Below are 15,573 nucleotides of genomic sequence, written 5' to 3'. Positions count from 1 at the left end.
AGATTTCCCATTGTCGCTTATCTCTAAATTCCCCATGATATGTTTCAAATGGAGTGAGAGGGTGTGTTTAGGCAGATAAAGGAATAGAACACACTTGGCTTTCATCAAATATGAAACTTTAGATACTGAGGAAGACAGGTTTCCCAGCTAAAGGCTTTGTCCTATGAAATATCCTTTATTTTGTGCACAAGTTCTCCCACCAGTTTTCTTCTAAACAGAAATGTATGTGTGGCAGATTATGGGAAAAAATACATCCAGATCTGCCATTTAAAATAATTAATCTGATTCAATTATAAATGCTAGGCCTTTTTATAGAGTAAAAGAATGACTAAAATGTCAATGTGAAACTTCTCTGTTAAATGTAGTAAGTTCAGCTCGGAAATTGATCCGGATTTCTTTATATTTCTCAATATTCATGTATTTGAATTGAATATATATATATATATATATATATATATATATATATATATATATATTATATATATATTTATATATATATTTTCCTAATATATATACAAATACCTAAGCCATGACGCTTCCTTCCTGGAACTTCCATTGTAAACAAACACTTTCCATTCTTATCCCTCTGCAACAAGCACAGCACGGTACAGCAGAGAAATACATTTAAAATAAAGACATGGGCTTTCAACCAGACAATGAGGAGGACTCCCAAACAACAAGATTCAGACCAATAACAGAGGAACTTGAGGAAATGTTTTTAAGAAAATGAAAAAACCAAGGGGATAAATACAGTATGTAGTGCAGACATTCAGGTGTGAGGAAGACTCTGAGCTGACTTTTTCATTCCAATCAACAGCCTTGCGAAAGGACCGCAGCATTGGTCACATACAGTAACCCTTATAATTAAGATGCAGACGGTTTGTTTTCTTCTGCACGCTGTAGCTGTTAGTCTGTAATTATTAAATGTAGGATTAGAAGTGGTTGATTCAAGACCCATTCAAATGAATTTATTTGGCTTTCAAGGGTTAATTAATAAATCTGTATTGTGCAACAGTTCAAGCCCTCGACTACACGTTAACAGTGTCAAATTACTTTGAAAAGACCAAAGAATGGCATTTAGGTGGAGGAGCAGGGAGCTTCAGTTACAGGTTCATTATCTCATTGCTGGCCTTATTTCATTTCTCTTATATCTTCTGTGGGCAGACCCAAGGGAATAATGGGAAAGGCTCTCAGGTATTTATAGCAAGGTGAAATAAAAAGGCAAGAGAGAACCTGCAGGTTATGTAGCATGGCTAAACAATACGCCTTTGCCTATTGCATTACAGATACCATAATCCAATTCATGTAGTGTGGAAATAATGATGTGAGAAAATGATGGGTCATTTATACTGACAGCAGTAGAAATATTTAATCTGTTGTGCCTATCGTTTGCATGCTACATTTCAAGCAACCTAGTTTTTTTTTTTTTTTTTTTTTTTTTAATAGGGTCATATGGATTAAGAAAGTTACGAGTTACAATTGTAGCATTTTGAGGACCCTCTTATTGCCCCAATCAAGCCTCTTGTTCACTGAAAATTGTATATTTGTATCCCTAAATATATAATCTTCAACAGTCACTAAATCTGGTATCCATTAATTACTAATACAGAACAACTTGGTGGGATTTTGATATAGTGACTACTGATATCTCAGTCATTGTTTTTCCACCCCCCTTGTAGGCCATTATATGTCTTGTATTTTTACTCTTAAAGTATATTTGCAAAATATGTTATATATATATATATATATATATATATATATATATATATATATATATATACACACACACATATATATATATATATATATATATATATATATATATATACACACACACACATACACAGTATATATAGATAGATAGATAGATACTCTAGATAGATAGATAGATAATACATGACACGTCAGAGGCATGAATAAATATGATTTAATTTCAGCTTTACACTTGCCTACCAGGAAAACATCTAACACCTCCCATTTGTTTAAGTAAGATTGATTACCTTACATTAAGTATGCATGACCCTCTCATTTGGCCTGTCGCCTACTGTACTCCCTCCTGGCTAGCACTGTTTTTCATTTCTGCTGTGCGTAGCTCACAAACCTCACCCACACATCTGTCTTCACACACCGCTACACAGTTCCCTACTATTCATACTGTGAGGAAAGCAATATCATGGAAATCAATGATTCAAAGAAGTATTTTTTCTTCCCAGTACCACTGACAGAGGTGATCTCATGCATATTTACTGTGTTGTATTACAGTAAACATTTAGTGGTCCAGTAACAGGAAGAAGACGTGAAGAATATTCAATCATGGCATGTCATGTGGAAGCATGGCACTGTGCAAAATGGGCTCTTTTCATAAATCTGTTTTTGAATAAACCAAAAACAGTCTAAAACAGTATAATTAATAAGAAGACTGTATTTTACTGGTAAATTAATTAAATTATTCACAAATTGGCAAGAATCTCAAAGCTATTTACTCCAAAGCTTCTTTAGCATGATATTTTCTCAAACCTAATATTACACCCCAAAAAAGTTACCAAATCAGAAATATACAACGCAGACAATTGATGTTGTGGCTCCTGGGTGGTCTTGAGTTGTTTCTTATTCATTTTGGAATTGTAAATTAGGTTTTGTTTTTTTCATTAGACAAAAATAACAATGACAATTTGGAAGAAGTAGTTCAGAGTATCTAGCCCTTTGTATTCTACAATTATTAAGAAACAAATTCAAAGACAGGGAGACCCTTTATAGCAAATCACTTTGAAAATCTAGTCCTGTCTTCATAAAGTTGTTTCTTCTGTTCTTCCTGGGGTTGTGCTTTAAGGCAGCAGTCTTATCTTATCATCATGCTTTCAGTCAAGCTTATTTAACACTTCTGCAGGGTGGGTTGGATCTGACCTAATTCAAAAGTGCCTGCACTATTTCACAGCCACCCCATTAAAGTGGCGTCTGTGTTCACCATTGTAATAGTCAATGCAAATACTATAAGGTGGACTCCATTCGAATTGTTCATTAGAAGGATACAAATGAGTGTATACAACTGAAAACTAAGGTCTTTCCAGAGTTATTGCCTGTAAACTGCTGGCTATACAAAATGTAGAATCAAATATTGCCTGGTTTTGAAGTTATCATTTTATTATTTTTTACCTACTACAAATACATTGATCTTTGGTGAAGATTTGTGGCAGATGTTGAAGAAGACATTTATCAGTTATTACAGTCTAAATGGGTAGGCTGTTCAAAGTTATAGTTTCATATTGTGAAGGGGTGTGTGTGTGGGGGGCTAAGGGTTATGGGGGTTGTTTAATCTGGGTGGTCTATATAGAATATCTTAAACAAATATTACAAATGACCTCAATCTGAACTTATGCTTACCCATGCGTGTTTTTTTTGTTTTTTTCTCAAGATTATAATCTTCAGTAGGAATTGTCTCCATAACAACATAATATGCAATCATAAAATAGACTATTGAACCTGTACCAATGACTTGATCTTATCAATTACTTATTGTACTATTCGTTTCTATGAAAAGCATTCAAATACCCATTCGATCATTAGTTCATTAGGAGAGTTCATGTTTTCTCCAGCAAACTTAATCTGTTCCTTTATGCATCCCATGTGATCTTATCTGAAAAAACACAGCAGTCTATGTGATATTAACCAGGCTGGACCAATCAATCAGTAAAAAATAGCATTAATCTTTACACAGTGAGCATGCACTAGCAATATCATTTCCAGTCAAATACAGTTTATTTTATACTAGCTTTCATTTCTGAAGACCTGGGTACAAATATAACAATGTGCTTGCTGGGTCCTACAACCATAGCTGTGAAAACTGGTAAATCACAACAAATCATTCCTGGGAGTTGAATACCATGACCTAGAACTATGCAACTGCAGATTCAAGCTGCTGTCTAACATTATTGATCACTCCTACAGTGCATGAAGAAAGGCCAGAGCCAGGTACATATCTTCAAATTGAAGCAACAGACCTCAGAACCACTTAGAAGACTGGAAACACTAGAAGAAAAATAAAAGCAAATATAAAGAATCATTTTAAACACCATTTGAAGCTACTTATTTTGCTTTTGCCCCGTGAAAGGATCCTGTAAGTGAACAATTTGAGCTTGAGTCTTAGTTTTAAAACACATGCATTTCTTTAAAGTGAAAGTTGTGCAAACCTGTCCCAATATCACTGGCTTGTATTGTGATTTCATACTGTGTTAATAGTCATGTAGGTATGCACTTAGCAACACATACAGAACACAGGCAAAAAGAGGCAGGCTCTAACAGAACCAAATAAACCAGGCTTTGGATCAGAAGAGAGATTTGTTTCATGTTCATCCGATTGGCTTAGTGGATGCATTAAATTAGACAGTGTCCATGCCCCTCCCACATAAGAAGACAGTTAAAACCTTTCTGCCTGGCTGAATCTGATAGAGAACCACGCGCAGTGACCTCCACTGCTAGACTAAAGGAAACAAGAAAGATAAGGAACAAAGCAAAATACAAGCCTTTTCTAACCCTGAGTGGAGCAATTTTTCTTTTGCAAGTGGAAAAGGTAGGGGTAGTACATTTGCAGACCTTTTCCATGGAATACCCCTCATGTACCTTCTTGACATGCGAGGAAGCTTTGTGTTTTTCAACTTTTAAGCATTATTCTCATTTTTTTCTTAGATCATCAGTATTCCTCAAAATATTGTTTTGGGAATACTGAATTCCTTTACTGAGTTGCTCACTTTTTTATTATTAAAGACGAAGGTAAGATTATGTATTTATTCATTTACTTGCTGTTTTGTATATTTGTTTAATTCATAATCTATGGCGTTGTTAAGATATAAATTCATGTTGTGCCTATACCTGTCCATTAGATCTAATGGGTTTATGTTTAGTGTAGGTATATTGGTGTGTTAGCTGTTAAAATGCTCTTAGATATATCTACTGTGTGTGGGTATCATGGCACTCCAAATTACTTTACTGCTAAACAATTGCAGAGTTTGACTTTCCATGCTTAAGCACCAGCTGATTTTCTTTCTTTAAAAAAAACAATAATAATAATAATAATACAAATGTATTACTCTTTATAAGTGAATGCAGCCTTTGTTGAGGAAACTGGTGACATGTTGACATTGCAGGCTAATTCATTAGCTTCCCATGCCTGTTTCAAACCCAACAAGTGCAAACAATTTGGTTGCCTCAACCTCGTCCCCTCATGGACAATAGTCACATTAGTTTGTCTTCACCATGCTAATCCCGTTGACCCACACCATCCTCTAATGAGCACAATTCGCTATACTTGAAGTTCACAAAAATGCATGAACGTCCTTATTATGTTTGCGGCTCTTGTTTGAAATGTCAGGGAAAGCCTTATTGTTACATTTTAGCAGCTGTACTTGGATCTACCATTGTTTTGATGCATCCTCTTGTTAATGCTGTGTGCAAGATAATGACAGCCAATTTTTATGTACATTGATTTTTTTTTTGTAGAAAGTATATGGAGCAGCGTTGCTCACAGCCAACACAAAAAATATAGTAGCTCAGTGTATCAGATTTGAATCGGGCAAGTTCATTTTTCACAGCTTTGAGCATAGTAGCATAATAAAATCAGAAAAATGTAATCTGATCATTCCTAATGTAGCACACGTTGGACCAGGTTCAAACAACCACTTAGCTTTTCTCTAGGAGTGAGAAGTGAGTTATAGGACTAAAAGTTTTCATTTTCATATCTGGAAACTTTAGATGAAGTATAAACAGCAGCTGGTGAGATTCCAGAAAATCTCTCCAAGAACATTCCAAATGCATACAAATGCATACAACATGTTAACATAATGTATATATATATATCTATATATATATACTATATATATATATTATATTATATAACTTCTATATATACTACATCTATCTATCCTAGCTATCTATCTATCTATCTATATCTATCTATCTTACATATATTATATAATATATAATATATATTGCTTCTGGAAAACCAGGAATTAAAATTGTCATGTACATTGACAAAGGTTCCTCTGAAAGAAAAAGTACAGGGAAATAAGATCACTGTTTTTATATAGAAAAAAAAGTTAATAGAGATTGTGTTTGTATTTATTTTTCTAATCCACGTACAGCTATGGCAAAAAGTTTTGCATCACCTAGAATTTTAGGATTGAGACTATATGAACATAATTGAGATATTTTATTTGACATCATGTAATCAAAGGAACTACAAAATTATATCACAAAGTCTACCGGAAGCCATAATAGTAGTACAATATTTCATGTTAGATTTTGAGTGTTAAATTTTTCAATTTATGTATTTATGCCAGTTTTTTGAATATGGGAAATTACAAAGCGGTATGTAGTTCAATATGCTAATGATTCAGCAGGTTTCATTTGACTTTATGAAGCAAGCATTATTCATTTTTTGATGCAACACTTTTGGCCATGTAGAATAATAATCAAGTACCAAAAGATCTGATACGATTATTATTATATATTTTTTTGTTCCAATATGCTTGCTGCTAAATCACAGCTCCCCTAAGGAGGTTGGAGTGATTTGATCTGCATCAAAGAGGAAAAGAGGGGAACACTTCTCTTGTCATCTGGACTTCATTGGAACAGGGGCAGAATGGTATGCTTGAGCTTCTTGTTAAGCATGCTGCTGCTGTATCTGGCAGAAGCTGAGAAGCTGTATCACAGCCGGGATCACTCAGATATTCATCTCTCCCCTGGGAGTCAAGCTGGCCCAATCCTGACTTTTAAGTCTGCAAAGGTAAGCATCCATCAATGCCTTTGGTAGTAACACCATACAACTAACCAACCCCAAAGCTTATACACAAGTCAAGAATTCTTTAGGTACTTAAATTACTTAAAGATTCATTTTGAGTTAGTGTCATGTGAGTGGGTGCATGCAAGATTAGATGTTTTCCGTAGTGTTTTTAAAACGGCAGCTGCAGTTGATGTGTTGGTCTGTACTGTGGTCCTTTACTGTGTGGAAGCGCCCTGCATTGAAGCATTCTGATTGGTGGATGAAGGTTTCTAATGTTTGTTTAAAAACTGTACTCACAAAATAAGAGCTACTTTATATTCTTAACCTGTAATTGAAAGAAGAACCCTGAGGGAAAAAGTTTGTTTAAAAAAAAAGGAATTTCAGGCAGAATTCTAAACTAATGTTAAATGTTTAAACGTTTAACTGCTGTATCAACACTACTAACTGTTCATCAGTGTGGAGTCCTATCCAACAGTTACAGTTTATATTAGATTTGTTAGTTTAGCTTTGTTTCCTAATTCTTTCACTGTACTTTGTATATCTGTTTTTGAAAATAAATGTATTTAAACTTCTGAAAAACCGCACTTGAACATGTATGTTGGTTAGACATTGCTTGCAGTATTTGTGAAGCACAAATATAACAGTGATAAGATCCTTCATCAACATGTTTAATACATTTCTTCCAGCAATATCTGGCTAGGTATGGATGGATTAAGCCTGTAAATTGGGAGTCATTGGAGTACCACAATGTATTGCTACCCCAAGAGAAAGACCCTGCCCCTCCAGACATCCTGTCCTTTATGTCAGAAGGGCAGTCAATCGGCAGGTACATCACTGACATGCCACCCACAGAGCTCACTCCAGACCCAAGCTTCATCAACGCTCTCAAGCTTTTCCAGGAAGCCAACAGCCTTCCTGTGACAGGTCTTCTTGACAGTGTCACCAAGGAGGCTATGAATAGACCTCGATGTGGTGTTCCAGATCACGAAGCCTCACCAGAAGGGAAAGGTCCTGATAACTCAATTGGAGTCAGTTGGAACTCAACTCTTGAAAGTCACTCCAATGTTGAAAATGACACAGTCATAAAGAGCTCAGACCAGTCGATTGATACTAGTTCCTTCAATTACAACATCAGCAACAGCATGGGGCAACACAGGGAGAGACGTTTTCTCCAGAAGCTGGTGGATTACTCACACAGGAAACGTAGAGCTGCAGACTATATTGAGAATAACACCAATGGACTAAGATTCTCCAAGGCGACTCTTAAATGGAGGCTTCTTGGGGAGGGCTACAGTGCCTGGCTCCCCATTGACGACCAAAGGTACACCCTGAAACAAGCTTTCCGAATGTGGAGCGAGGTAATGCCCCTGAATTTTGAAGAGGATTTAACTTCCCAGGCCAGTGAAATTGACATCAAGCTGGGTTTTGGAACACGTAAGTGTGAACTTTGCTTTTATCTTTCTCCCTGTCTCAATCTCTGATGCCTGGTTGTTTATCTTACTAAGCAATTCAGGAATCTGCTTATTCTGTTGGCAGCCCCAACCTCTTTTGGTATCGGTTTTTAATGGTTTGAGCAGTATGTTTCAATCTTGATTTTTCTTTTGCATGTAAAATTACCCTTGGAATAGAAATAGCAATAATCCTTAATATGGTATCCTTATAAACTGGTTATAATACAATCCTTTACAAGTAATATCAAAATAGAACCAACAATGCAGTTCTATTACATTATTTATCAACATGCAGTTTTAAAACAAGACCCTCACGTAAAGGACAAGGATTTATGAATTCAGGTGACAACCATACGATTAAATGGTTATCAGTTTAACATAATTTCGGGTACCTTCGTCTTTAAGTAAGTTTTCACGAAGCTTGCATACTGTGTTCAACAAGTTAGTAGCATCCATCCCTGTGGTAGCTGTAAATACAAAATTAGAGCTACCAATGATGAAAAAATGGACGACCATGACGTATATCAACAATTTGTCCGGAATAGTTTAGAATAATGCATGGCATTTAATAGTTTAATGCAAATTGCATAAGTAGTATTTATGATCTGTATGGTATTAGATGTTAGTATTAAGTTTATTACAATGATTGATTTACAGTATGTAGAATATCATTTTGTGATCTCAAGATATGTGTTATGTAATTTTGACAGAGTGACACCTGAGATATCCTCACAATCTGATATTCCCAATAACTTATTCTATATAATGTTAATACCAGATTTCGTCACAATTATATATGTCTATTTTCCAGAAAAAATGTAGGTTTGACAAGTGTATTGGCAGGCAAACACCACTCTGCAGGACATAAGCTCAGCTATTGGTAATAATGAGAAGTATTGTAGACCTCCTACCACCAGTGTAGGAGCAGGGGGTGTGTCAACCTTATGGTTGGGATCTTATCTAAGTATGCATTACTATTTCTTCAGCCAAAATACTGGAGAAAGTCAGAGGCCAGTTCTGAACCAACAGTGAAGCTTTTCATATAAGTGCAGTTACTGAAAAATTGCAATGTGGGCCAAAGGTCATTTTTTTTCTTTTTTTAATTTAGTTAAATTTGTAATTTATAAAATGATCACACTCTTGGGAAATGTAAGTATGATATTCTGAAAAAGTAAAACTAAGTAATTCCACCTGTGCCAATAATGTTTCACCTCCTTTCTGCAGGTACTCTAGTCTCCTGCCAAAAACAAAACAAAAAAAAAACATTTTACAGAGTAAGGAAAGGCAAAGCTGACAAAACACAATGTTTGCTTGCTTGTATGTGTTCTTTTGCACAGTGCTTCGAAAATTAACTTTTGTGTTGTTGCTGGGTCACCTTGATAGGCCTTGATAGTTGATGTGGGGTTAACGCATTGGTCAGTATTCATGACCTTGATGATGCATCTTTATAAAGTTTAATCTTTGGTAGAATTAAAGGGCTTTGGCATTCATTGTCTTGAACCCATCAGGAAGGCACCTTGGCTGCTCACAGGCTTTCGATGGAACAGGTCAGGTATTTGCACATGCCTGGCACTTGGGGGATATACATTTTGATGACGATGAACATTTCGTGCCACCGAAGAGTGATCAAGGAATAAGCCTCTTAAAGGTAAGCAATTTTAGGCAATCCCATATAAGGGAATATCAATGTAGATTCTGCTCAGTATTCAGTATTGGTTTTGTCCTACCTGCAGGTGGCAGTGCATGAAATAGGCCACGTGCTGGGACTGTCCCATATCAACCGGCCAGGCTCTGTAATGCAGGCCAACTACATCCCTCAGGATTCTAATCTAGAACTTGACTGGATGGATAGGAAGGCTGTTCAACAGATATATGGTAAGTTAGGTTAGAAAGGTAAAATGAGGCTACTTCTATCAAGTTTTTTACGATAACAATGACTGGATTCTAGTAATTAACAACAAGTGTTTTGCCTAAATGTCAAATTCACCAGAAACATCTAAACTGTCATAATGTGGTACTGGATTCTGTAAGATATATGCAATATAGCCACATTCGAAAATTCAATATAGCCACATTTGATTAAAATACAATATAAGTTAGCAGGGAGTGCCAAATCTGTGAGTGTTTAGGTGACCTGTCTATTTCTCCAGCTGCAAAGATGGGTGCCAGAAGTCTGATACCTTGGCAGATTCTGCCTAGCGTCATACTTCTGAGAATTGCTGAGAATGAATTTACATACAAAGGGGTCTGTTTTGGATCTTAGAGTGCTGAATGTACTTCATTTGAATGTAAAAGTGAGTTATATGCATGTTTAAATGTATTTGCATTTGAATTGCAGACACTTATGAAGTGTTCTCTTTCTGTCTAACCCTCTGAGGTGCCTGTGAGAACAGTTTCAGCACAGTTTTTGACTGGGTCTACAAAGAGATGAACCAGTTTGGAGAGCCAGCTTACCGCTTCAACACCTACTTTTTCCGGAACAGCTGGTACTGGATGTACGAGAACCACAGCAACAGGACTCGCTACGGTGATCCCAACCTAGTAGGTGTAGGCTGGCGTGGGATACCGCCCACGGACCTAGACGGATTTGTCCACATTTGGACATGGAATAAAGATTACACACTTTTCTTTAAAGGTAAACTCCAGTGATGTCAAACAAGTAAACCAGGTGCAATATGTACTAATGCCTGTGTGATTTAGTTAGCCTGCAATATAAATATATACATGTTTTGTACAGCAGAACTTTGAGTTCATGACATCACCACTAAAACTACACCTCTGTCTTAACAAACAAAATCGGGTTCACAAACCATGGGCCCTATTTGGACATGTTTCTTTTAAAGTCTGAATAAAATACAGTACAGTTTGTTATTCAGAGAAGAAGGTATTCATTCTTTATTTAGAAAAACAGATTTTGAAAGAAAAAACAAAACAAAAAAAAACATAAGCTAATACCAGTAAAACAATATCAATTTCTTATTATATATATATATATATATATATATATATATATTATATATATATATATATATATCTATATATATATATATATATATATTTTTTTAAACCAACTGGCTATGTATATTAGACATGTTCAAAAGTATAAGAATTTTTTTCTTTTAATTTAGAGATGCCTAAAGAGTTATTTTTTCATTAACATTTTACACATTGAGTGTCTCTTATTAGTGTGCATTTACATAGTAAATATATGTATACTTACACCTAATTACAATTTTGTTATGTATTGTTACAATGTACTTAATCTTTAGAATTTTTTGCATGATGTAACACTAACCCGAACTCTAAACCTATCCCTAACCTTACTAACCCTAATCCTTTTCTGATACAATTGTGTACTTACATACATCGTGCAAAAAGATTTACATGTCAGGTACATTATAACTATTTGTAATAACATTGTAATTATACAGTTACAAATGCACAGTAATTAGAGACACTAAATGTGAATTGTTACTTTTGTTTCTTAAAAGTTATGTAACATCAACTTTCCTTTTTTATTTTTCCAAAAAATTGAGAAAATTGCATTGTAGTGTTCTAAATTTGCATGGTGAAATGTAGCTTCTGATGATTGATGGCGCATACTCTTTTAGGCACGCAGTACTGGCGGTATGACAGTGAGAATGATCAGGCTTATACTGAAGATTCTCAGGGAGGGGCATACCCTAAACTCATAAGCGACGGCTTCCCAGGAATCCCCAGCCCTATCGATACAGTCTTCTTTGACAAACGGGACCACAACATCTATTTCTTCAGGGGAAACAATGTGAGGAAGTATTCAGACCTGTCATATTTACTTAATTCTAGATATAGCTAAATGTTGACAAGACAGATGAATCTGCATTTTTACACAAGCTTGTGCAGATAATCCTAGATGTGAAATAAAAGACATGTTTTTCAGTTCTTTGCCAAGTTTTCTATTCAAATCAGCTACATAATTCTTACAGTAACAAAAAGGTAATTTCCTATGATGAATAATACCACGGAAGTTGTCACTACCTAAGTCAACAGGAAAGTGGGAAGGAGGGGGGGGGGGGGGGGGGGGTGCTGTTGCAATTGAAGTTTGAGGTATCCCTTCATGGGAATAGTAGAGACCACTGCATCACAGTTACTAAGGTTTCCCTTCTTGTTCTCGAACTTGTAGGTCACTGCCTTCAATGTCGACCTCCATAGCAAAGTCGCTGGCTACCCCAAGCGGATTACTGATGTTTTCCCTGCGGTAGTGTTTGCCGATCATCCAGTGGGCAACCTGAATGCTGCCTACTTCTCTTATTATTACCAGTCAATCTACTTATTCAAAGACAGGGTCTTCTGGAAGGTGGTGGATGATAAGGAGCGACTGGCCAACCCAGCTCTGCCATACAACGGTCTGCTACCTCACCACAGGATCAGTGAGCAGTGGTTCGACATCTGCGACGTTCATCCATCCATGCTCAACATGGGTTCAACCAATACAGATAACACTTAAAAATAAGCAATGAAAACATTTCAAGTTTGGCCCAATCTGGCATCAAAACATTATTGAAAGTCAGGTTTTAGTTGCGATCAGGACCTAATTAGTACTTTGCGACACAAATACAAGCTGTTGTGGGGTGTGGTGTATTGGAGCTATACAGCTCTGTATTCTGTGCTACAAGAAAGTGTAGTTGTCTGTAATAGGGCTGCACTTCAGTAGTTGATTATTTGGTGGTGTACTGTTTGCTTAGCCCTTATATGACATTGTATTAGATTCTCAAAGCTATTTACTCCTATACTGCAATTTTTTTTTAAATAAAAATACAAAAAATACATCAATTACAATGAAGAAAACAAGCCAGCCTACAAAGTGCGATTTGGCAGACAAGGGCCAAACTAATAGGTTTTGCATTTTCTATTGGGGTTTGTTGCATGTACTGGCTCTGAGCCTTCTATTATCAGGTAATAATGGTGAAAGCAAGGCTTAGTCTAGTAAAACATGGAGGAGTATTGCAAGGCAGAATGATAGTCACCCTCCAATTAAACTTACTTAAGAACAATAGTGATATTCTTGTACTTCTTTTTTTACTTGATCAAATAAAATATCTCCACAATAATGAGTTGGGAATTTTCCAGAATTACAGGAAAGTGGTGTTGTACATTTTGAGTTTACTGTCTGTATGCTGTATTTGCGATTTACTTGTGGTACTGTGCAATTCTTTCATTTACATCTGAACCAAAAGAGTTAAGACAGTATCACAATGTAATATTTGCAGTGTAGACCCCTGCTCATCCTCTTAGCAGATGCTAACCATGCCAAATGAATGGTGATGTGTTGATGCTGATTTTAATTGCCTCATTATATATGTTTTGTCTGTTGTTGTGTGTGTATGTGTGTGTTGTGTGTTTTTTTATTTTTTTATTTTGTTAGTAAAGACAGTTTATCCTTACTTTGATGAAAACACAAGCTACATAATAGGAAATTAGGAAAGCTTTGATAAAAACATTAAATATTTAATGTCTCCTGAACTACAAGAAGCAGTCACTGTCTCTGAGGAGCAGATCTGTGCTACAAGAAATTGTAAGCTGAGTAAACCTCAGAATAAACTGACTAATCTGAGTTAATCTCACAATTGTATTTTTCTGTCAATGGCAGTACATTGAATAAGCAGCAATAAACATTCCTTCGTTTTGGTGACTGCTGGTGCTGGTTCACTGTTTATGTAAAGCACATTTAAATTATTAAAACTATACTCACAATAACAACTATTGTACCTTCAAACTGCAAAACATATTACCTCAGTTTCTATGTATTACCTGCATGTAGAATTCTCACAATGACCTGTCAGTTCTAAGCTGTTTTGACACTGCAGGAGCAGACTTATTTAATTGAATTTTAATATTTCTGTAACAATGTTTACTGTTGTTAGAACTTGACAAGTGGCTGACAAGCCATGCACTTACTGCATGTATACATCTTTATGAATAAATGAATTAGTTTTGAAGCCAGGCCTGTGTTTTCTGTGTCTTTTTGTAGAACTGTATATAAGAGCATTGAAAGAGTAGACTAGAAATTTTCTTCCCATTTCAGGAACCTGTAGTATTTTATTAGAGACAAGCCACCTTGGAAGAGCTTAACACACTTCTCAGAGGCATTCCCAAAAACCAATCAAAAGACTCCGCTGCCAAACCCAAAATACCAGCACATCCGAGGTGTGTAACTGCAGGAACAAAACAACTGAAAAATAACTTTATTATTATTATGAATTAACCATTTAGCAGACGCTTTTATCCAAAGCAACTTACAGAGACTTGATGGTGAACTATGCATCAGCTGCTGCTGCAGAGTCACTTGCAATAGGAGCTCAGTTTTACGTCTCATCCACGCAAGGAGCTTATGTCACTTGCTCAGTTTCACACACAGTGCGTCTGTGGCTGAGCAGGCACCTCCTGGAATCAAGCCACTTTCTTTAACCACTGGGTTATCGAACCTACTATTGAGGAGTCACAATAAAAATCCCAGATCCAAGGCCTATCATTACAGTACACTGTTGGCATTGAATTAGTGGAACAAGAAAGCATTTTTTATTGTACATGTTTTTTGTTTTGTTTTTTCTCATATGGCTAACAATTTGCAAACTATATAATTCTTGCCATCCGATAGGTACCAGATCTGAGATTTGGCAAAAATTAACCCCTGATTATACATATTTACACAGCATGGAGGACTCACTTATAGTATAAAAATAATATAAATTTAAGTTTGTATTTGGAAGCTGATCTATAAAAGGTACTGGGACCCAAATGATCAATCCTGCATTATCAATCATTCTGTACACCTGCTACAGAGGGACAGAAACATTTAGATTTATTTACTGTGGTTATTTAAAGTGCAGTACAACTTGTTACACTAGAAGAACACAATATATAGAAAATAGGTTAACTAATTTAGACCAAACTATTTCTGTGTCATTTAGTATAGTACAGTGAGCACACACTATCTAAAGTAAGAGCAAGAAGGAGGCTTTACATGCCATGTGCATTTCCTAGAATCGAGGATCAAATTAGGTCTACAGCATATTGAAGAAGAGGGAAAAAAAACTAATATGGCAATTCACCGGAGAATGTCTAGCTATTACATCATTTTTGGAAGCCTTTTTAGGTAAGTAAATATAAATTAAATTAAAACAATGTATTAGCTTAAGACAGCAAGTTGATATTGTTATTTTAAAACCTGTAATTGACCTGGTACCAGCAGGTATTGCTACAGCCAAATATTTCAAATTTTGACTCATCAGTCCATAGCACCTGCTGCCATTTTTCTGCAACCCAGTTCCTGTGTTCTTGTGCATAATTGAGTTGCTTGGCCTTGTT

At 35.8% G+C, this 15,573-nt stretch overlaps 1 protein-coding gene across 1 annotated transcript; it reads left to right on the top strand.

Moving 5' to 3' along the window:
- Positions 1–4,463: 4,463 nt before the first annotated feature.
- LOC121319979 (matrix metalloproteinase-21-like) lies at positions 4,464–14,202 on the top strand. Its single transcript, XM_041258438.1, has 8 exons — positions 4,464–4,767; positions 6,539–6,778; positions 7,462–8,209; positions 9,735–9,874; positions 9,960–10,101; positions 10,604–10,861; positions 11,838–12,010; positions 12,389–14,202. The coding sequence occupies exons 2-8, from the start codon at positions 6,635–6,637 to the stop codon at positions 12,710–12,712; spliced, it is 1,929 nt and encodes a 642-aa protein (XP_041114372.1). The 5' UTR covers positions 4,464–4,767; positions 6,539–6,634; the 3' UTR covers positions 12,713–14,202.
- The last annotated feature ends 1,371 nt before the right edge of the window (positions 14,203–15,573 follow it).

The sequence above is a fragment of the Polyodon spathula genome, chromosome 1 (assembly GCF_017654505.1).
Source record: "Polyodon spathula isolate WHYD16114869_AA chromosome 1, ASM1765450v1, whole genome shotgun sequence".
NCBI lineage: Eukaryota > Metazoa > Chordata > Actinopteri > Acipenseriformes > Polyodontidae > Polyodon > Polyodon spathula.
The sequence above is the reverse complement of the archived record's forward strand: the minus strand, read 5'-3'. Positions and strand labels throughout refer to the sequence as shown.